Source organism: Bombus vosnesenskii, unplaced genomic scaffold, assembly GCF_011952255.1.
Source record: "Bombus vosnesenskii isolate JDL3184/JDL3185 unplaced genomic scaffold, Bvos_JDL3184-5_v1.1 scf7180000013355, whole genome shotgun sequence".
NCBI lineage: Eukaryota > Metazoa > Arthropoda > Insecta > Hymenoptera > Apidae > Bombus > Bombus vosnesenskii.
Window position 1 is genome coordinate 398,863 of NW_022882990.1, and position 23,580 is coordinate 422,442.

Sequence of the window (23,580 nt, forward strand, 5' to 3'; positions counted from 1 at the left end):
TGTTTGCTGGCTCTCACGTTTTCCGTGGCACCATCCCGATGGAAATGTTGGCAGCACCACTTCGATGTCTGGCCACCTTTAAGATCTCGACCAACTTTTCCTCAACGTTTAATCCGCTCGAGAAACGTAAATCTCGAGCATTACCGACGTTCAGTTTGTTGCGGAACAATCCTCGGATTCTAAAGTCGATGAATGCAGCCGTAGTTGGATCGTGGAAACAAGAATTTTCATTTATTGCTTCTGGTTATTGCGCTCAGACGTCTATGCGTACAAATCTAGTTGTTTATGCGCACATTCGTCGCAATTCGCATACTTCCGTCCACTGCTGTATCCTTGTAGAATTTGCTTTATGGAGAAGTGGCGTGCATAAGTTTTTCGTAACGTGCAAATTAGTTGGCAAACTTTTCGGCAGAACTCGCGGAATTAGTTCAGGGTGTGGTATCAATTTATGATCGCTATTGATCGCGTTGGAGGTTGTAGATCTTGGAACATTCGATTAACAGATACGTATGCCATTGTATTTTATATTTTGTGTTACGAGATTATTATAAATAATTGAACATATCCCGCTTCGAGTCTTCTCTTTTTCTTATTGCGATGCATAACGAAAAGATTTCAATTGAATAAGATATTACAAATTACTGAAAATTGATTCATTTTAGATGTTAGAGTAACATCTAAGTCAACGTTACAAAGAATGTTGTTAATGTGATTATTTCGTACAACCGAATTGACAATAGTTTATTTTTATGTTATATTGTCGTATAAAATGTCCTGTAAACAAACAGAAGAATAATATAATGCCAGAAAATGGAAGTAGTTTTCGACTTCACGTTTCAAAGACTAAGATGAATTTTACTATAGATTTATCTAATCTCAATCAATTGATTGATTTTTGTGATTATATGAAACTGATACCAGTAAAAATCGCGAAAAATATAATTTATAGCGAATGAGGAATGATACAAAATATAAAAATAGATAAGAATTTAAGTATGATATTATGCAAGTTCTGCCTTATTTTATATAGAAGATTTAAAATATAGCGCTTTTAAGATATACGAGGTCTTATTATTCACAAAATAAAATTGAAAATAGTATCTGATATTAATTTTTGTTCGTACTAACCAATTGTAATTTTGATACAAACTAATTGTCATTATTCATTACCTTTCCATACGTGTATGCTCAATTTAAAGTGAGCTGTTAAAGCGTGCAAAATATAGAATAGTAGTTTCTATAATTATTTGATCTGAAGATTTATTCGTATACTATAACAAATTAATTATTAAATTTTAAAGCGATTCGACATGCTAAAACTGAAGCTATTTTAAACGTTATTCCACAAATACACTTTGCACTAGTCTAATAATATGCATTACTAAATCAAAGAACATCGCCAACAATATAGTAGCTGAATATTAAATTTAATATTCAAATAATCAGAAGTCAGATATAAAAATTTAAAAATCGAAAACAATAAAAGATGGTATAGAGGAAGAATAATTGCAAATAAGCGATGAATATAGAAGCTATCATATTAAATCAATACTCTGATAAAGACCAATATTCATTGGCAGTCGGAGTTCGGACCATTTCGCCCATTTAAATTCAAAAGGAAGACGGTTTATATTCTTGGAATAAAACCAGAAATAGTGTGTCCCACTTCCATTCGTTAACTCGGAGTGCTTTGTCAGTGCAAGCAACTCAAGTTAGTGCGAAGAGACTGCTTTCTTCATTAAAATGTAGAGTGTTCACCTTATTACCAGCGACCGTTTTTCGCGTAAGTGACAGGCGAACGAAGAAAATGAAAGAAGAGGTTCGCTTCTACTATCACTTAATAGCTTTAATAGAATTTCCTGGTACAAAAATTTATAATTAAAGATATTATATACTTATTACGCTATTCGATATTTCATAGCGTAAACTTTCAATTGAAATAACTCAGAAATTCATTGATACCTACGCTAACGCTCAAAAGTATTCAAACATTTGCTTATTTTTGACAAAATGTATTTTAATTAAGAAATTGCAATCAAGTCAAACTGCGATGATTTTATGCTGCATAATCAACGTAGCTAACCCTATTAAGTAGATCTTTGCAATATGCAATGATCAAATTGACGTCCGTAAACAACATATCCTATAGAACTATATTATTGTGCACACTCTATATCTGCACATCTTTTAATTTCTGAATTACAAGGTATATAAAGCCATATTAAAACCTGTTTGGACCTATGGGATCCAACTATGGGGAACAGCGAGTAATTCCAACATAGAAATTTTCCAACGATTCCAATCAAAAACTCTAAGATCCTTAATAGATACACCTTGCTATGTTACCAACGAAACGATACATCGCGACCTTAAGATACCTACAGTTAAAGAAGAAATATCCAAATTCAGTAATAAATATAACATAAGAATTAACAACCACCAAAACCCATTGGTTACTCAATTACTTGACACGACGGTTTAGATCCGCAGCCTAAAAAGACATTAGATTTAAACATTAGATTCAACTAGAACCAAATATACGATAATCATTTATTATTCACGTTATAGTAGCACGTCAGAATAATTTACTTATAATTCTCAATGAGAATTGATTGTAAACTACTTCCAAATAGAAAAAAAAATTATAAGGTAGATTAACACGTTGACTGCCACGCGTATTTTCAAGGAAATCTCCGTCAGGCCACGCGTATAACAGTACCAAGCGTTCTCTGCTAGGTGCTCCCATCGATATTTTAGTAATGCGAATCGCTCAAGCGGTGGTCTCAAGAATGATCTTTCGTTTCGTTTGTTCGCAACGTTAAAACCACTAGCTGTTGTTGAATATAACGAAGGAAAGTGTGGTATTGATTATTCCGACCAAATGGTTTCTGATGCCACCACAATTAGAAAAGGAATCAAATGGTACAGAAAACTTGGCATTCGATTCCTTCTGGAAATTTCTGTTATAAACGCTTTGACGGATTACAAAATTGCAACAAGAAAAAATATAAATATTAGAATATTTAGACAATTGTTAGTTCGAAAATTATTAGGGTTGTCTGAAAATACAAAAATCCTTGTCTTCGACGGAGTTCGGAACTCGCCGAGAACGGAATATCGCCGTTCGGAAAAATGATTCCGGAAGAAGTATTAGACGCGCATGCAAACTATGTTATGCAAATAAAAGACGTCGAATGGACCGAACAATGGCACGAAAGAATTTGAAGAAAACAACAACTTATTGTCCAAATTGTCCCGACCAACCTCAGCTATATACAGAATGCTTTAAAATTTTACATTCTGAATAATTTGTTTAATAAACCATTTTCGTATTTTTATTTTATAACAATTCAACTATTATTACAATTAATTATTAATTATCAATTTATTATTATGGAATATCTTTTCAAATACCTACGACGATCCTTCGCAAGTAGTCAAATAAGCGACACCCTAATATGTGTTAGGTGGCCTGACCAGATACTTTGCTGACACCCGAATACGGGTGCCGTGGCAGTCAACGTGTTAAGCATCCCTTTGTCTTTCCTCAAATCCCCACCATATACGTGTTCCTTAACCGACCACGGCCATGGTCACATAGGCCTTTTTTCCGCGTAACTATTCGACTGAAGGACTGACGACACATTTGTAGAGGTTTATGTGCAGAGGATGGTTGTTACGTGAGGTTTAAAGGACGAGATTGCTCGTTGTTGAAACCGTCGAATATATTTAGAGTAATAAATTAATGCACAGACTATACGCGAGTCGTTAGTATAAAGTATAAATCGCAAAACAAAATCGCGGATAAATACTCGTTAATGCCCGGTAGGCGTCCGGTGGCGGTCAACGTGTTAAGGCAGGTCTTTTAAACCGACAGAAAAACGTCAAATGTTAATACAATCAGATACTTAAATAGCAAATGTATGTAGTAGTATATATAGTAAATATTCCAATATATTATTGCTATATTTGTAATAACTGACTAAATTTATATAGTTTTCTTTTATCTAATTTGTACTTTACAATTTGTCCAGCTGGACATTTGGTCAATTTCTCTAACTTTATTGCTAAATAACATGTGGATGGCTACCCCCAGCGGGATACCATCTTCGAGTTTGTCTATTTTATTTCTTTAGTGAGTTCAGTGAGGTGTTTTCTTTTTAGTTTTCTTTCTATATGGGTTTTGTTCGTTTCAGTAGCCAGCTGGTTTGGATGTGTTGCCATTCTTTCCTTGTATTTTTTTGCGTATCTGCTGATTTCTTCTTTGACCGTTGGTATATATATAGTTCGGCGATTCCATTATAAATTAGTAAATACTGCCCCTAATTATTAATTCAGCGTTAATTTGTATAACTTGGTAAAGTTCATATACTGTCATAATAAATCGACCGAAGTATTGGGATATTTCTGAACGATAATTTATAGTGAAATTTCGTTGAAGATTATATCTGTACAATTTAATTCAAATTAATCTGAATTTCTACTCTTTTTGCAATTTTTATTAACTTTCAGAGATATTGAAATATCTTTAGCTAGTTAAAGTTTCGCTTCGAAGCTAAAATATAATTTTAAAAAACATAATGTTTGGGATTTTGTGTGGTCCTCAGTTTGCAGCACGAACGGCATATTTGCTACTTTTTGGGAAATTGGAATTTTCCACACTACATATTCTAAGGTTTGCAACTTGGATCGCATCGAGAGCTCAATTGGCATCCTAAGCACTCGACGGATCTTCTCAGTAATAAATTACGTGACATAAAGCTCGACACCCGATGAAACTCGACAATAGACCAAGGACAATGGCGCCAACGAGACGGTACGCTACGCACCTTCGACCATGAACGCACAAGACGCAAAACATGCGGGACGCCCGCGACAGTTCGACAGTTACAGGATTCGATAGAAACAGTTTCCCTAAACTGACAATTAGAATATAAGCACCAGGTGTTTCAAGAGACGAGACTCATCACGCACTCGCCTAGGTTTAAACTCCGTTACTTACAGTTCACACTCTTCCGTTTATACTAAACAGTTCAAATAAACCTACTAAACACGAGCTTAATAGACATCTTTAATCTACCTCCACCTTGAGCGTTAACCACAAAGGATATAACCTAACAAACACGAAGATGGTACCCCGCTGGGGGTAGCCACCCACATGTTATATTATTATACCACTAAGCTATAATATTTTACCAACTGTCCTACTGGACAAATTGTAAAATTTAAATAAATAAATAAATAAAAATCCTTGAGCGTTAATGTCGTTCAAAGCTCGCGACCTCAACCGAACAGTTGGAACTTGACTGATCGCCACCTAGTTGATAGGTCGCAACACATAATTTAGTAATAAATTACAAAAATATGTTATACAAAAAATTTCCAAGATAATTGGTATGCAACATTTAGTGCCGTACAATATAAGCTTGGCATTTCATGTGTCAAATAACGTTTTTCCACATTATTACACATAACCACGTATCCGCCAACTACTCGCAAATTATAAATTCCCCTGTCGTTATACCGCACAATTTATTCGAAAATAAAGCTTTATCGAGAACATTGTTGAAATTACTTTCCGCAATCTGTCGCATGCAACGTTCGTTGCTGTCATTATAAACTTTTGACTCCGGCGAATTTCTCGTTTATCGTATTAAAATTAACACCCAACGAGATCGACCAGGCGACGAGAATTAACCAAGAGAAAAGAGGTAAAAAGAGAACAGAAAAAAGAATACTGTTATCGGAAAAATTGCAATAATTTTATCGTTGCTTTTCCATAGAGATGCATCTCGATATGTTCTGACGAGGGTCAAACAAAACGCAAAACACGAGCACGTAAATGTATGCGGTATGCCCGTACGAATGTGAAAAAATGCAAAGTGGACAATATATAACTGACTATTTTCTTTTATTAATTGTTATTAATATCGTTATTAATTTTTATATAAAATGAGAAACACACAAATCTTTTATATTAGCCTGTGAGTTGTCTATGACATATAGAAGACTAAAGAGAAAACTGACCTCACTAAAGAAATAAAATAGACAAACTCGAAGATGGTATCGCGCTGGGGGCAGCCATCCACATGTTATTTAGCAATAAAGCTAGAAAAATTTGCCGAATGTCCAGCTGGACAAATTGTAAAGTACAAATTAAATAATAAAAAAAATCTCTAGACGCCGAACAAACTTGACATCTCTCGATCACGTTGCTTATCTCACAGTAGCACGTTTCAGCTGTTCAGGATTAGATGGTCTGTTTTAATTATAGAAGAGCATTCGTCGTATCGAGGAGCTGAATCCTTTGACAGATTGTGAGAATGTACAATTTTGGAATGTCCAATTCTAATCCATGAAATAGTCGCTTGGTCTCTCCTGGAAAGTGTACTAATAGACCGCTTATGTTAAAATATGACAGCAGCATATGAGATCTATGGACGTAAAATATACACAAAAAATATGAAAAATATATCAATAACATGTTTGACATAAGTTTGGTGCGTCGGATATTGTTTTTTATACAAAATTTAGCAATAGATATTTAATAATACTTCTACGTTATTTTATGCGATAATAAATTATAGACGCCTTGTCAAAATTTGCAGTTAGTAACTGACAGAATTTACGTCTCTGATATAATGTTTATTTATCTTTCCAGGCATTTATTTTTTAAAAATTTAAGAGAACGTGTCCTATGTCCACTTGTTATTCACCTAATTCACGTAGCAGATAACGATGCTATAATTTTAATCAAACCGAACCATCCTCATTCGAAACATAAACTAACAACGTACACTCAACCAACTAAACATTACAAATATACTGTAACATCTGTTCTATATTTCATATCGATCACTACTACTGTTATCAGCAGTTTACACAGTTATCATAAGGTGAATCTAGTGAGATAAATATATCACAGAAGTACGTGATACGCAATATGTTTTGTATATAATATACAGGGTGGTTGGTAACTGGTGGTACAAGCGGAAGGGGGGTGATTCTACGCGAAAAAAGAAGTCGAAAATATAGAATAATTATATTTTCTATTTTCTATAAATATAGAAAAATTAAAAAAAAATTTTTTATTCTATATTTTCGACTTCTTTTTTCGAGTAGAATCACTCCCTTTCCGCTTGTATCACCAGTTACCAACCACCCTGTATATGTAATTTTGTGTAGGAAAATGCAAAGTAAAGAAGATATTTTTAGAATCTTCTAACCAAGCTACTTTGGTTTCGTTTCTCTGCTTGCATTCTAGAAATATAGATACATTCGCATGAACATCAGCAGCCTAATTACATATTAACTTTCTGCACTTCTTTCAAATACACTAACCTTATTTTCGATTCTTCCCAAAGGAGTATTATAATACTTTGGTGATTAATAGGTAAATTGTACGAACAAATATACTGACAATGATTATTATTATTAGACGTCAAATACAACGTTCTGATATTATATACCGTACATAGCTTCCAAAAAATAATAAATGATTTATGTCAAAAAGCGCGTTATTTTTTACTTTATATAAAAGTTAATGACAATAGGTTCTTAATCATTTAGATATATATCGTTCACCGTATATGAAGGTTGGAAAATGGTCGAAGAAAACCGCCTATTTTCGCAGTCGAGCCGATATTGCAGTCGAAGCGATGTAATCTCGTAATGCCTCGTGCCTCAATTACTTCTAATGGCTTTAACCTGTCACCCCTCGTGGCCAGTCTGTCAATATTTATAAGGTGTTTCCACCTATGTTACACGTTATTGCGTTCTAGGTGAGAGGATCCGACAAAGATTGCTTCTTTCCTTATTCTTTTTTGGTACTTTTATAAGTCACGAGCGAAGTTAATTGTCGATTTCGCAATAATTGCCTTTTTACGCCTTAAGGGTTATTAGTCGTCTTTATTGCATAGAATTTAGAATTCAAGTTAAAATTAAATAGGAAATTATTGTAGTCACATATAACCCAACAGCATCATTCGAGGGTTCAACGGGATGGATTTTGTATTAGAAATAGATTTTGATTTGTTAAACATTGCTACGTTCTGCAACACATTTCCAACTCATTCGTGTTTTATTATCGGGAGAAGATGTTTTATATTTGAGAAAAATATGAGAAAATCGTGTTTAATGTACGTGATCTTTGTGCTGAGGCATTAATGTAGGAATGTTATATTATTAGTTTGTAGGTAACAGTATGATTAATGCAATATCGTTTGCACTCACGCGTAATCGAATATAAAACCCTGTTTCACGTATTCGTTACTCACTACTTCTACGACACAACGACACAACGATCTTCACACGACGACGATAAATTCAACTCTGACTCTCTCGACTCTCGTTACAATGTTTTCCATGCTCACCTTTTTCCCAACATACCTTGGTAACGCTCGCAACACTCTTTGACAACGTCAACGTATCTTGACAACGCTAATAAACAATTACCCCTCTCGCCAACGTCCTTCCCTCATGTCACGCTATCCCACATTAATAATCTTTCGGCTCGTATAAAATCTAACAATAGAGATTTTTATATCAAATAATAAAATGAAATTACATAGCATCACCGACTCACTTCGTTTAATAACAAACCACTAAAAAAGACACGCGAAGGACCGTCAGACAGGATCAGGACCGTCCAAAATTGTCGCTATTCTATAAAACTGCCGCCACGTAATTGTAATAAAATTTCACGTTGTTCGCATAATATGCTCCGTGGTTGATCGGTGCACGAAGGTAAATATAACTCGTCATAAATATTCAATGAGGGGAAGAAAAATACGGAAATATATAAATGAGACAAAATGACGAGTTCGAATGAAATTGTACGCGTCGAAAGAAAGCCTGACATTCTGCAATCTGTTTTACGCTGGTTCGTTGATTTTCGAAGCGACCTTCATTTTTTTATACTTCCTTTTCTTCCCGCTGTAACATTCTCGTCTCGTTTTATTTTCTTTTCATTCATGTAAATTGTCCTGGGCGTATTGTCAAGAATCGCGCGAATGGAAATGTAGCACTGTTGGTCTCTCTTTCAACGTTGAAAGTCTTGCTTTTTATCGTTTTCTCGTATCAGCAATCAGTCTTAAATCGCTGCAATTTTTCCGAGTATCTTTCTTTTATGTCTCTTCCCTTTATTCTCTTCTCCTTATTAATTCAATTCCTCCTTTTATTTCCTGAAAATTATATTCGTTACCAAAAATTGCCTTGTCCGAAGTTTTATAAGCATAATAAGAATTTCTTCTGTATATGTGTAAATTACATTATTAAGTCTGGGTTGTTCCTTTTGAGTGCTGCAAAATTCAATCGAACCTTAAAGAGATGATTTTGCCAACGGAATAAGATAATTTGGAATTATTGACTTATTTATTATAATTATTTATTATTTAATATGATCAAAAAGTCTATCGCATTGTTTCGTTCACTCTTTGAAAATAATTATGTGTAGAATGTATATAATATACGGCAAATTAATTATTGTGAGAATATAATAAATTGCTCGTTTTATTGATCGTATAGCATAATTTTTAACATATTTTAGCGTAACTGACATTTAAGAGAAACTAAATTACGAATAATATTGGTACATTCGGAATATTGTGTAGAAAGATTGTGAAATGAAAAGAGATAGTTCGTTTGTTAATTGTTATTTCATTTATTTGTTTACTTACTGGCTTGTGCATCTATGTTTTATATTCTGATTATATAAACTCATTTGAGCATATAATAAGTGTTAATTAAGTGTGTATTAAGAAATACAGATATCTTATCAAATGGTAATATGTATATTTAACTTTCTATTTTGACATCAATTATTTAGAATTAGTATAATCTAATATGTAGAAAAAAAGATCAGTTATTAAACAATAAATGATTAGAAAATATAAAAAATTTCATCTTTCTGGCAATTGAATAAATCCTGCAGATTCTTATTATTTCTCCAAGTTTTTGTTAAAAATATTTTATTATTCCTGGAAATATGGCCAACAAAAAAAAAGACAGAATATCGTTTAATCTTGTTATTTAGTTAACAACCACATACATCTGTCTGTAATTTTGTTTCCATTACATAATAAATAATCGATTCATATAAATATTTTGAATTATTAAAAAATTCAAATTAATGACCAGTAATTATCAATAAAAATTATTTGTAAATTTCATTTGAAATCCATCTCTAACATTCGAATTCATAATTCTAAATACGTAATCATACGACAAGCATGGAAATAGGAGAGTCAAAAATAATATAATTGAACAGATACTATCAATAACAAAAGCACAAAGACAAATTTTATGTCACTTAATCTTACAACAGTTTGGAACTTCGTCAAAAATAATTAAAAACCGCCCATTAAGAAAGAAAAGCAACCTTAGAGTCTGCATCCAAAGAGAATTCCTAAAAATTCATTCTGCAAAACGATAAAAGCGTCGTTAACCAGCTAGTTGAAATGGAGCCATGAGAAAAGCATTAGACGACGAGCTGGTAGTAAGTAAATTTTGCTGCAAAAAATCGAGTAACGTGGAACTTCTAGGATAATGGCGTTTCGCATGCAGCGGTGGAAACTTTTCCCATAACGAACAAGAATAAAGCGATTCGAAAGGAATGGGAGAAAAAATTATAGCGAAACTCCAGAAGAAAGGAGAACAGAGAGAATCGAAAAGAATTACCAACTACATTTTTAGACATTATTAATTCTAACAAGTATCCATTTAACACTGTATTTTTACTCTTTAGAAGCTTCGGAAAAATCAAAGCGTTCTCTCCATTTGAGTAATTGAACGCTTTAGTAAACTATGAAAAAGGGAACGAATAATAATATCCAACCTTAATACATTTCATGCGAGTTATCGTCAATGACAATTTTTATTTTTTATATTCCTATTATATGTTGTTACGACATTTTTGTGAATTTTTTGCAGTTTCTAATAACATAATATTAATATCGAATACAATCACAATTTAATACATTACCAGCTCTGATCATTCTTCTGAAGAGCAATTTTAGGAAAATTGCTGGGTATAATATAGCTATATTATAATATGTTGCGTTTTGTTATAAATGAGACTGCATATTCTATTCTTATAATCATGACTAATTTTTTTTCTTTTTTCTTTTTAGTGCATTATAATCAGTACCATTATACTTTTGCGTTCGTTATTAAATGAAAAATTCATCTCGGAAGTGCTAAATATTATATAAGATAAATGTTTCGATGCTGGTGGATGTGACACAGAATATATGAAAATCTACTATATAAAAATCACTCTACTTAAAGACATGACATCAATCATGCATGGCAGCAATTTGTCCATAAGATGAAAGATCTTATTCTTTCTAAATTAACGAAGATACACGATGACATTGATACGAATTCTCAACTACATGACGATCAGTCAGGTTGCATCTGATCGGTTGATATCGCGAACCGTGAACGCCATTGTCACGTAGGAGACACAAGAAATCACGAAATTAACAAATAACCGGTGATTTCCTCGCGTCGTAGTTCGAACGTTTCGTGAGTAAGGTAAAAAATTCGGACTTTAGATATGATAGCAAAATTTATTGTACGAATCCAACAGAGTAGCGGTTCAGAGTGTTAGAATTCTTTTTATTATTATTATTTAATTTGTACTTTACAATTTTTACTTTACAACTTTACAAATGTCCAGCTGGACATTTGGTAAATTTTTCTAACTTAATTGCTAAATAACATGTGGATGGCTACCCCCAGCGGGATACCATCTTCGAGATTGACTATTTTATTTCTTTAGCGAGGTCAGTTCTCTTTAGTCTTCTTTCTATGAAAGTTTTGTTCGCTTCAGCAGCCAGCTGGTTTGGATGTGTTGCCGTTCTTCCCTTGTATTTTTCTGCGTACAACGGTTCAGAATCTTGCAATAGAGTATGTCAAGTGCTGATTTTGGGAACGTTCATATGCTAGGGTTTGGGTTGTCGCCAGGCGCCGGTCACAGTTGGCTATCCCGTTACTGCCTTCTGGGCCAGGGACACTAGCTGATTATCGTCTCGATGGCTGTGGCCGGCAGGATGTTTGTCAGACGTGGTTTTTCAATTATTATTTTATGACCCTGTGGCATTATTAACGCCCAGGGTGGAGATGGATTAAAGATGCAGAGTAATGTTATGTTTAGTAGATTTATTTGCACTGTGTAGTGAAGACTGTTTGAAGAGTCTTTGCCTGACCCTTATATACTAACTCTTCGTCCCGGGGTTTACTTACCGTGGTTTCTATGAGGTGGGAATCTATTCCTTCCAATTTTATAATTGTGTATTGAGCATTTAGGTTGTTAATTAATGTTAAGGTAAGGAAAGAATTCGGAAATACAAATAGTTTACTTTATTTTACACACAACAGCTATACATATATATTACACTCTGAAGACCTCGATAACCTTGTTGCATCCAGGCTTGTTCTCAACCGACTCTTCCAGATTCTTCTAACATCTGGCAACAGTCTTTTGTCTCCACTAAGCCTGGACGCCCTCTAACGCTTACACACACATTCACATGTACAGTGTAAATGTATCATCTACCCAACAATTAAGCTTTTGATGAGATTCGCATCGTAAAATTTACAGCTTTGGAGGTAGGAAATTCGGATTTTCTTAAAAAGAAGGCAGATGTGGCGTCCATGTCGTAAACTGACGATTATCCAAAATCCCGAACAGATATAATCGCTGAATAGTTCTTTAAAATTGACTAAATATCAAATTAAGTATTTGAAATAGTCCAAGTGGAATTAATCTTCATTGTTCGATCGTTCGCGGAGAGACACGATCGCGAGGAAGCGGACCAACGGGAGTCGTAAATTCCCGTTACGATTAGATAATCGACGCCACGAAATGATCGCTGATAAAGGATATAATCTAACAAACACGAAGATGGTACCCTGCTGGGGGTAGCCACCCACATGATAATCAAACAGCCAAAAAATTCTACCAAATGTCCAAATCGGACAAATTGTGAATATAAACAACTAAATAAAAAAAAAAGCGAAATGATCGATCCCCTATTTCGTTTATGATAATAGAGGTGGTTGAACTGATTATAACACTGAAGTAACAGGTTACAATATACACCTTATTCCAGGAACTTTGTAGACATAGACAATTACGCTCGGTGCGTAAAGATATAAGTTAAACAGACGGCTGATCTAAGGCTGATAAACCAATCAAGACGTTGACTGGTCAACGCATGAAGAACCGGTCAAGAAATGTTGACTGGTCTAAGGATGGCAAACCAGTAAAGTTCGGTGACGATGCTGCCTCAGAAGAAAACTATTGTTGGGTGTTGGTCGCCTAACCATCGGTCGCTTGCGGATGAAAATGACCATAGAACATAGGAAACCCGACCTTTCCCATTTTTTACCTGACGGAACAATAACCATAAGGAACATCTCGATTTGAATATATTTTGTAACAATTGCGGGTCCTAACAGTAAAATACGAATGCTTAATTTTTGACAGTTCCTTAGAATTAGAGCGGTCCGACTAATTATATTTGCACAGACAATGGCCGTCTCGACCGAGGAATGAATTCTAGGTTACGCAAAGCATCATCGGACGTAACATCATATAATGTATTTTGTAACAAAATCATCAAACAATATTTGTAAATACATTGAAAAGTAGTGCATGCGATGGAATATTTTTGTCACGTTTCCTTTTAACGAAACAAATTTCCAAAAGAAACGAAGAGTGCAAGAACAGTACAAAATAATACGATTAATGCTATTCGCTATCACTATCACTATTAATGGTCTAATTGTTAACTAATAAAGGATATCACCCAAGTGTCACGCGCTAATTTTGACGAAACTCTGCAAATTCGTATAGCAGGCAAAAATGTTCGATGTTTGTTTTCTTTATCGGTAATCGTAGATAAAAAAGTTTTTAAATTTCAGATCGAAAATATATTTTTTGAAACGTCTCTTTTTTATTATTTAATTTGTACTTTACAATTTGTCCAGCTGGTAAATGTTTCTATCTTAATTGCTAAATAACATGTCGATCCCCATTTTTAAATAATTTTCGAACTAGTATTACTTATTACTATTATTATTATTGCTTAGTTCGTGCCTTTCGGCTTTGGACGAACTTTCGGTTTTACATCTCTTATGTCTATTTCTCTTCTTACATGTCTACCTCTCCTCTTTTCCACTCTATTCTATTGCACTTTCTTAATTTCTCTTCTCTATTATTGCTTTCAGTTCTGTTAAACTTTCTCCAGTCTCATTTAGCATTTTTCCTATGTCCTTTGGTCCTCCCGTTATTTCACATTCTTCCATTACATATCTCAGGCCTTCTTCTTTCCTCCTACATAGTCTGCATCTTTTTTCTCTCTTTTCTTTCCAGTATTCCCTCGCTTTAGTCTCGTTTCCACATCTGAATCTTGCCAATATTCTTCTGTCCTTCCACTTTATCCTCCCTTCTAACTACTTTGGTCATTTTTCTTTGGCTATATTTCTGTAATGTATATTATATTTGGATTCCCTTTATCCTTTTCCCCCTCTCTTCTGCTTCTCTCTTTCTTCTCTCTTCTATAATTTGGTCTGCTGTCATCCTTTCTTGCTCCTCTCCTGCTTCTACCTGCGTCCCTCGCTTTCTCACCTCTTCTAATCCCTTCTTTCTCTTTCTTGCTCTTTTCCCTTTCATGGCCATTTCCCCAGTTTCTCTCTCTTTCCTTTATACACTCCTTTACTTATTCCTTTTTTGCTTCTAGGGCTTTCTCTTCGTACCTCGTTGGTATTTTTAATGCTCTTTCTTTTATTTCTATTAACTTGCATTCTTCTATCAATATATAATTTGGTGTTGTCATATCTAAGCCTAATATCCATTTCGCATATCTTCTTTGTACTCTATCCAGTCTTTCTTCCATGTTCCAACCCTATACCAAACAGCGCCACGCTCTCTACGAGTGCTCCAAACATCTTCATTCTCCTTTTGTAGTCCTGTTTGAATATTCTTTCTACCACGCTCCATGTTTTCTTCATTACTATTGTTAACTTTCGAGCTAGTATTTATCGCACATTAAAAATGTGTATTCTCTGTTTAATGTTTTTTTCACATTAAAAATACTGTATTCTCTTTTTTATCATTTTACAACGTTGATACAACCAGCAGTACCAGCGATACAGCGATACTGTAGCGGCACCCGGCAATGGAACTTTCTGATATAAAATATGTCACAGAAGCGTAAGGTCGACATGCCTAATGAGCCATCGGTACCCTACGGCCCATCTGCCGAATATTCGGAAGAAGGCGTTCGTGGCAGCGGTCATAGACGAACAAATGCGCGCGTAGTGGGGATGTCGAAGGGCGACAGAAGAAACGAGAAGAAACATTTGAGTTTTAACAGCGAAGCGGGAGAGTCTAGTTGTAACCGAGAAGTGAAAATAGTGAGAAGTTTTCGAAACGAGTGTGAGGCCTGTTAAATAAATATATCGTTGAACATCGCCGAGTATTTGTGAAATAATTGCTCGTAATTGTGAAATTGGACTGGAATTGGAATTGAGCTGAATCATTATCCACAATGAGCGAAGGATCAAATGTGGATAATAACATCGTTAAGGTTGAAGAAAGGTGCGTTGTTAACGATAAGCTGGAGCGAATCAAAATAATGGAAGTTGCAGAGTTGAAGGATGAACTAAGAAAACGAAGATTAAGGACAACTGGTGCAAAGGAAGAACTGCGAGATCGTCTAAGAGTTTCCATCGCCTTTGAAATCGAGTACGGTGAGGACGAAGGAGACGAAGGGGAAGAAAATGAAGAAAAGCGCGATGTGACCGAATTTGCGAAAAAAGTAGACTCGTACAACGTACATAAGGAGCTGTCGCGTCAAACCAAGAAGGAAACCGAGACATACCAAGAGTATGTCTGTAAAATGTTCTACATAGCTAAACAAGTAGGTATGGAAAATTCGTCCGTAATAAAATACATCATCGACGGGATTCGTGACAAGGAGACCAACAAAATGGTACTATACGGCGCCAAGAATATTCGCGAGTTAGAAAAGAAGCTTGTCCTGTACGAAGCCATGAAGGAAGACGCAAAGACGAAGAGTAAGCGAGTCGAAAAAAAATTCAAGAGGATGAGAGAACGACGGTGCTTTCTATGCGGAAATAAATATCATCTGGTTGTGAACTGTCCGATGAAAATCAAAAATGTTAGATGTTTCAAATGCCAGAAATACGGACACATTGCATCGCAATGTAAATAACACGAGTAAATCACCTGAAGATGCGTCACAATCATTACAGACGAAGCGTTGTAGAGACGTTAAGGTCGGAGATTGTGAATTGACAGCGTTAGTAGACACCGGTAGCGAGTTGGCTTTGATGCGAACGGATCAGTCTGTGAGAATTGGAACGGCACATATAGTGTCAGATACCTTGATGCTACATTCGTTGATCATTGGCACAGACTTTCTAATTACCGTCGAAATAAACATAAAAGACGGAGACATTTCCATTCATAAAATAGATGGCAAAAATTATAACGGATTTCCAAAAGTGTCTAAAATAGAGAAGAAGTAGAGCAGAAGTAGAGAAAATGAATTTAATTCAGCAAGGCGACATTCCTGTTTATGAAAGACCGCGAAGACTATCTTCTTTAGATAAAGTCGAAGTCGATAATCAGATTAAAACGTGGCCAGAGAACGGAATAGTCGTGAGAAAATTTCAGGTGGTGCGAAGGCGAACCATCAGTCAGGACGTTTAACGAGAAACGCAAGAAGACGACAGTGTACAAGACGAGAGATTCGATGGCAATTTTAAAAGGACGCAAGCCGCTCCTGGATTCCAGCCGTTCCTTGGACGGTATTATGTGATTTTACTGAACTACCGCTACACGATGCAGCGAGAAGGCGAGTACGAAGAACCGCAAACGACTTCCACGGCGGTTGATTATATGAAGTTGTGGGTCATTGATGAAGACAGTGCTATAAGTGAAACTAGTGTGATACTGAGCACACCTGGGAACAGATGTTTATATCGCAATGGCCCAGTGTAGTACCGTGGAATAATCTTTCAACAAAACCGATGAACTCGCTAGGAGTACGAACTACAGTGCAGGTAGAAAGTGAAAGTGCCGAAGGGTCAGAAGGGATGGAAAATTTCAATGGGCCATGTGACCCTGAGATATGCCCGTGGTCCTTCAGAAAGGTGGGTACTTGGAAAGGCGTATCGATTAGTTGTACCGATTTAGTTCCTTTAGTTATATTACATTAATATATTAAGAAGTCACCATAAATGTATGGAATTTATTTTCAAAAAATTAATTTAGTCTGATAAATTTAACTACTTATATTACTGTTAATACGGACACAAGAAGAATCTTGCATAACAATTTGTTAATTAATAATATCATTAAATGGACAAGTTATAAACTGTAGATTATAGAGTTAGATTTTACAGTTTCATAATTTTACGTCAAACAGAATAATCAGATGACTTGTAATTGGTAATATTCATTTATAAAATTTAATTTCTCTTATTATCGAATATTTCTTAACAAGTTATAACTTCTCATCTGTAAAATTTTACTAATATTTTTCACTTCGACTGTACAAACCAGACTAGATGATAAATTAAATTGAAATAACAAAGAACAGATTTGGGTTAACCATAAGATCAATATAATCTTTATAATCAGACACATATGCTTATAAAAAAATAGGCAGGCATGTGTGTAAGAAGGTTGATCAAATATGAAATATCAATGAAGTGTGCAATTATATTAATATTATTCTTCATGAATATTATAAAACACGAAGAGTACACGAATAATTTTTCTTAATTATAAATAAATATCTATCAAAAGATAGCTAAAAAATGAATAAAAAAGAGTCATTATACATACTTAAAACTATATATAACTCTAGTATATTATACTAACCGCGTAAAACGAGTAAGCCACGATTGATTAAGCAAAACAACTATAATGTAACAAAATACCCTACAGTATAACATTTTTTAACACAATGCTATTGTTACGTCTGCGTAAATCAAAATCCATGCCTCAGTTAAGACGGCCACCAGCTGTACAAATATAATTAGTCGGACCAAAATAATCCTAAGCAACTGTCATAAAATTAAGCATCTTTATTTTACCGTCAAGGCATTTAATTGCTTCAAAACATTTTTCAAGTCGAGAAGTTAGCCATGTTACTGCGCCACGCCAGAAAAATTACTGAAAATTCTCAACGCGAGAATTGATTGTAATTTTAATAAATAAATAAAAAGAAAAAAAAGTCGAGAAGTTCCTTAGGGTTATTGTACAATCCGGTAAAAAATGGGAAGGTCGAATTTCATGTTCAACGGTCATCTCCACCCGCAAGGGACCGTTGGTGGGGCAACCAGCACCCATCACTAATCTCATGTAAATACCGCTTTCACAGAACATAACTTCACTTGCTATTACTTCTTTGAACCGAACTTGACTAGCTTTTCGATCAGTTGTGGCGGCACTCGACCACGGAAATTTCCAACGGCTTCGCGGCATAAAGCGCTATACCTTGAAAGCCTAATGTACCTGTTGAGATATGTATAATTTTCTGTGCTGGACTAGGTTAAATGCGTAATAGAGATACTTGTATGTGAATATCAGTGTGTGGAAGTATGTGTGTCCGAAGCGCCTCGAAAACAAAGGAATGTAAACAGTTCAATTAAGAGTCGGTTAAGTTTACTTTCCCGGGTAAGTCGGGTAACGCGTCTAAGAAAGTGCTGAGACGCGTGTATCGATGAATATATAAGGAATCGTTCATGAAATAAATACTTCATTATTTTAATGTTAATCCTCAGTATAAACTTAGTGTTCTTATAACATTATTTCGGCTTCAAAGATTCACAATTCTCAACAGTACCATCGATATATCCCTACGGTTCTTTCGCTGAATATTCGGTAGAATGCATACGCGGCAACCGCCGCGGACTTCTAATAAACGCGCGCGTAGTAGGGATATCGAGGGACAACAAAGAAAAGAATCTGTTTGGTTTTGAACCAAAAGATTCATTCTGCCCCGAGCTGCGAAGTGCGAAAGGTTAAGCGAAGCCAGCACAATTAGAGAAACGGGTTATTGACTCTTGAGAATTCAGCGTTGATTGCAACTTGTTATTAATCGTTGTTAAACGTTAATCGTTAATCGTTGTTTGTTGTTAATTGTTAAGAGTCTAATAAACGTTATTGTTGAAAATCAAGAGTATTTCTTGTAGGCACCGACGTTCACCTCAAATGTAAAAAAAAATCGAAATATCTTATTAAGTTTCTCCCATGAAGACGAACGGCTTTCATTTGAAACATTTTTTAGCACTTCTGTTACAGAAATAATTGTGTGTACAGATTTAAAACGGGCATACTGTACATAATTTGTATGAATGTATCGCTAACTCCTATATTGCTGACCTCGAATTTTTGTACTTCAATCTCATTCTCATTCTCATTCTCTTGGCAGATAAAAATGATTCGCAATACTTTAAGGAAATGTTCAACATCAAATTTACAAAACATATCACGCATCTCAAATTTTCAACAAATTTTCAACAAATTTTCATTTCATATTTAGCTCAAACTCGAAATATTTTTAACGCTAAAAAGGTACAATTGGGTAAGAAATGAGCGAAAGAAGGCAATAGAGTTAAATCTTTCCTACGTTTTCCAATAACTTTATTTTTCTAACGAATACTTGAATTATCTCTTTCCTGCCATTTCTCCGTTCAGAGAATTCCCACTTCGCGAAATTCTCCTACTTCTGAAAATTCTAGACAATCCATCATTCATCATCCCATAAAAGTAAAAAACTCCTCGACATTCCTACTTCTAAAATTATTCCTACGATATGATCAAAGGATAAAAAGTTTGCCTTTATCCATTGATTTTGATTGGTCAAAAAGCTGATCAAAAGATTGGTTTCATTCAATTTCAGTTGCCACTTCGTCTGCCGACTTCGTTCTCTAACATTGATTCCAACTTTTTAGTTCCAGCAAGAACGACCGGGCAGGTTCTCCTTGGACAGGTAGACATTGACGTTCAAGAGGACGCCGGAAATGAATTAACGACGGAAGAATCGTTCCCGAAAAAATGCATCGTCGATGACAATACATATTCTCATGGCCAGACGGTACGTAAACAAATCTATTTACGATCAATTTCTCTTCCTTTCGCTTTTTGTACTTCAGCAAATTGACTTTTCTGATCTCGAGATATCCGGACTGTCGATGAAACGATGCCAAACGATTCTTATTTTCATTTCCATGTAAAATACAATATCTTGATACTTTGAAGAATAAAGGATAAAAAAGTAAAAAAGAATAAAATTGATAATGTTTGCGTCCAGCAGGATTTATACATATGAAATCCAGCAGAGGTTCGATCCTGCTGTCAACTGAAATGTTTACACATATCGTTCGATAAAGGGCTTTGAAAAATGCACCGGATATAGAATATTCGTTGGATCTGTCGCAATATCGTCTAGCCATGTTTAAGCCAATTACAATTGCACGACATGAAACCTTTATTTATGAATGTAACCTATTTGCGTGATAATTTAATTATTATTCCAATAATATTGGGTTATTTTTATATACAAGCTTTAATAATTTAATATTTTTTACTTTAACATAGGTATTTCTATCTCCCAATATTTTTGATTTTGATTTTAATATAGAAACTGGAATCTTGACTAATTTTATCAAATATTGTGTATTCAGGGGTACTGAAAATAGTATTACTTAAGCTAAGCTGTTGAGAGAAATTATTCTTGAAACAGCAATTTTTAGTTACGGATGATATGATTAAATATTGTCAGATAATATTGAAAGAATGATATTTGCCAGACATGGAATTTTATGAAAAATTTATGTTCATTCTATTGATATTTTATATTGAATCAAATTTTAGAAAAAGCTACGTAAATATTCAACAGAAATGGGAAATTGCACAGTTGAAGCAAGAAAAAATTTTGATAACACGCAATAGAATTAATATATTTTAATCTGTAACAAAAATGATCATTTCTTTAATTATTAATAGTAGTCGATATAATAGTCGATAGTAGTAGAATCTAATTTACTAAATTGGTTTTCTATATTTATATGTCGGGTTAACATTAGAATTTAGGGCGCGTAACGATTCTTCGTTTGAATTAGCCATCGTTTTACAAAATAGAGATTATATTTACGTGTATATACAAGATTTTACAAAGTATAATGAATATTGAGTTTAATGAATAATAAGATTAACAAATAATATGTTTTACGAATAATGAGTTTAACGAATAATAAGAGTAACGAATAATATGCTTTACGAATAATAAAATTAACGAATAATGAATTTAATTAACGCTATTAACAATGTTCCAGGGTTCAAACGAATCCACGGTCAACGGGATAACTCTTTACTATGCGTAGAATAATTTTAAACACAAAAATACGATTGCTGAGACACTCGGTAAATTGCTCGATGTATCACTTTCCAAGGCGATCGCACGAATAATGATCTGATGGAAATCTTTCTCGCTGTACGATTGCATTTGTTTGTCATATACTCGTTGGAAGCATCGAGAAAGATCCAAACGCCGTTGCTAGGCAGTTTCTGTATGGAGTTTGATTATTAATACAACGTGTGTCCCATTATATCGACACCTCCAAAGTACAATCACATGTGGCCAGGCCCGTTCTTGAGGCCGTATGCCGCCATAACCACATTTCTAGGGAGAACCATACACCCGCTCCACACCTTCGTCAGGCAAAACGTTTATCCCGTGACCGTGGCTACGTTCGGCGACCAGTTGTCACCTCGAGCCGAATTTCGCTATCACAAGTCTCGAACAATTACAATCAGATCGAATGACGACAATTGCTTAATTACAGCTATGATAAAATCTAGGCTAAAGCATTAGATAACTCTTCCAAAATTGCAAAGGGAAGGCTCCGATTTTCCTTTCATCTCCGACATATATAAACTATATAACTTGCTGCTACTCATTGTATATTCCTTAAACTTTTATAAAGGAATTATAAATTGGTAATTTTAATCATTCGAGTAATTCTAGCATCAAAAGTTGCGTTTCCTGACATGTACAGGGTGGTTGGTAACTGGTGGTACAAGCGGAAAAGGGGTGATTCTACGCGAAAAAAGAAGTCAAAAATATAGAATAAACATTTTTTTTTTTTCATTTTTCCATCGAGACAACGATCTACAGTGAGATCCGTTATAACGAGACGCGATAAAGTGCACGCGTACCGAGCGAAAATTCAAAGTCGATTTTCCCGAAAACAAAGTCTCAAACAAAAAATTTTTATTCTATATTTTCGACGTCTTTTTTCGCGTAGAGTCACTCCCTTTCCGCTTGTACCACCAGTTGCCAACCACCCTGTATATTTCATTTTTATATAAACTATATGAACAATTAAAAACTAGTAATTTCGACGATTCTAATAATTCCATCGGTTCGAGGACGTATCTTTGTTAATAATTTGTGCATTTGTATGAACTATATCATTTATTCTATGGTCATAAAATGTAAGAAAAATTGCGGATTGATAATTTTAACCATGCTAGTAGTTCTAGCGCTAAAAGCAAATCACATTAAAACAAGCTTCAAGGTGTAAAAACTCAATAATCGTTGGTTCGATCAAGTGTCGCATAGTATCACAGATTCCAAACAAGTTCCGTCATTTTATCGACTGGATTATTGCATTACGATCTTGCTACCTTACAGAACTTTCCGTAAACTGTGCGTCACCGTGTCGAGAGGAACAGGCGTGTCACGTTCCAATAATGATATCGGCGTAACGCCGAACAAGCGAACACACGGATGAGATAGAACGTCAATAACGAACGAAAGACGATCCGAACGAGGTTCCGACGACAATCCCACGGTTGAAATGAAATACGTGCAACGAAACGATTATAAAGTTCATTGCCAACGTCTTGGTGGTTAGACGTTGAAGGGATTGGATAGAAAGTTTTGGAGCTATACAGGGTGTCTCAGTTAGATCTTATTTACGATTGCATGAAAATACTATTTCAATGGGTGTGTGTAATGCTGGAAAGAAATTTTTCGTTTTTCTTTTTTAGGAGATTTCTAGTCGTTTCAAGTTATCGGTGTTTTTGTTAAATAGAGCTCCATATAATTGTTTATACCAGTAGATATGATTGTTTTTGTTCTCTGCGTCGAAGTATCGAGGTAATTACATGCGAAATGCTTGTTAAAAGATATTCCGATTTTAATTTCATCGAATGTAGCGTAGGAAAGACAGGGAAAACAAACCGTATCGCTCTGCACCATTTTACGAGTTTCACAAAATTAAGGTAAAAATTTCTTTTAAATTAACCATTTTCAGATACAAGTACCTTGATACTTTTATGTAAAGAATGAAAATAAACATCGATCTATGGACAAAAATATAGGGTTACATTTAAAAATCACCCCCTGAAATGTCGTGAAAAATAACCTTGAGAAAAAAATTCTTCCCATCGTTGCATGGTCCGCTTAAAATACAATAGTTGCCTCGAGAAGTGTTTTTTCGTACAATTGTAAATAAGGCAGATATTTA

At 34.7% G+C, this 23,580-nt stretch overlaps 1 protein-coding gene across 1 annotated transcript in view; it reads left to right on the plus strand.

Moving 5' to 3' along the window:
- Positions 1 to 23,580, plus strand: part of LOC117237067 — a 273,567-nt gene that overhangs the window by 206,524 nt on the left and 43,463 nt on the right. Inside the window, exon 2 of the mRNA XM_033500681.1 lies at positions 19,999 to 20,141. Coding sequence (XP_033356572.1) covers positions 19,999 to 20,141 — 143 coding nt within the window. The remainder of the gene's footprint in view (positions 1 to 19,998; positions 20,142 to 23,580) is intronic.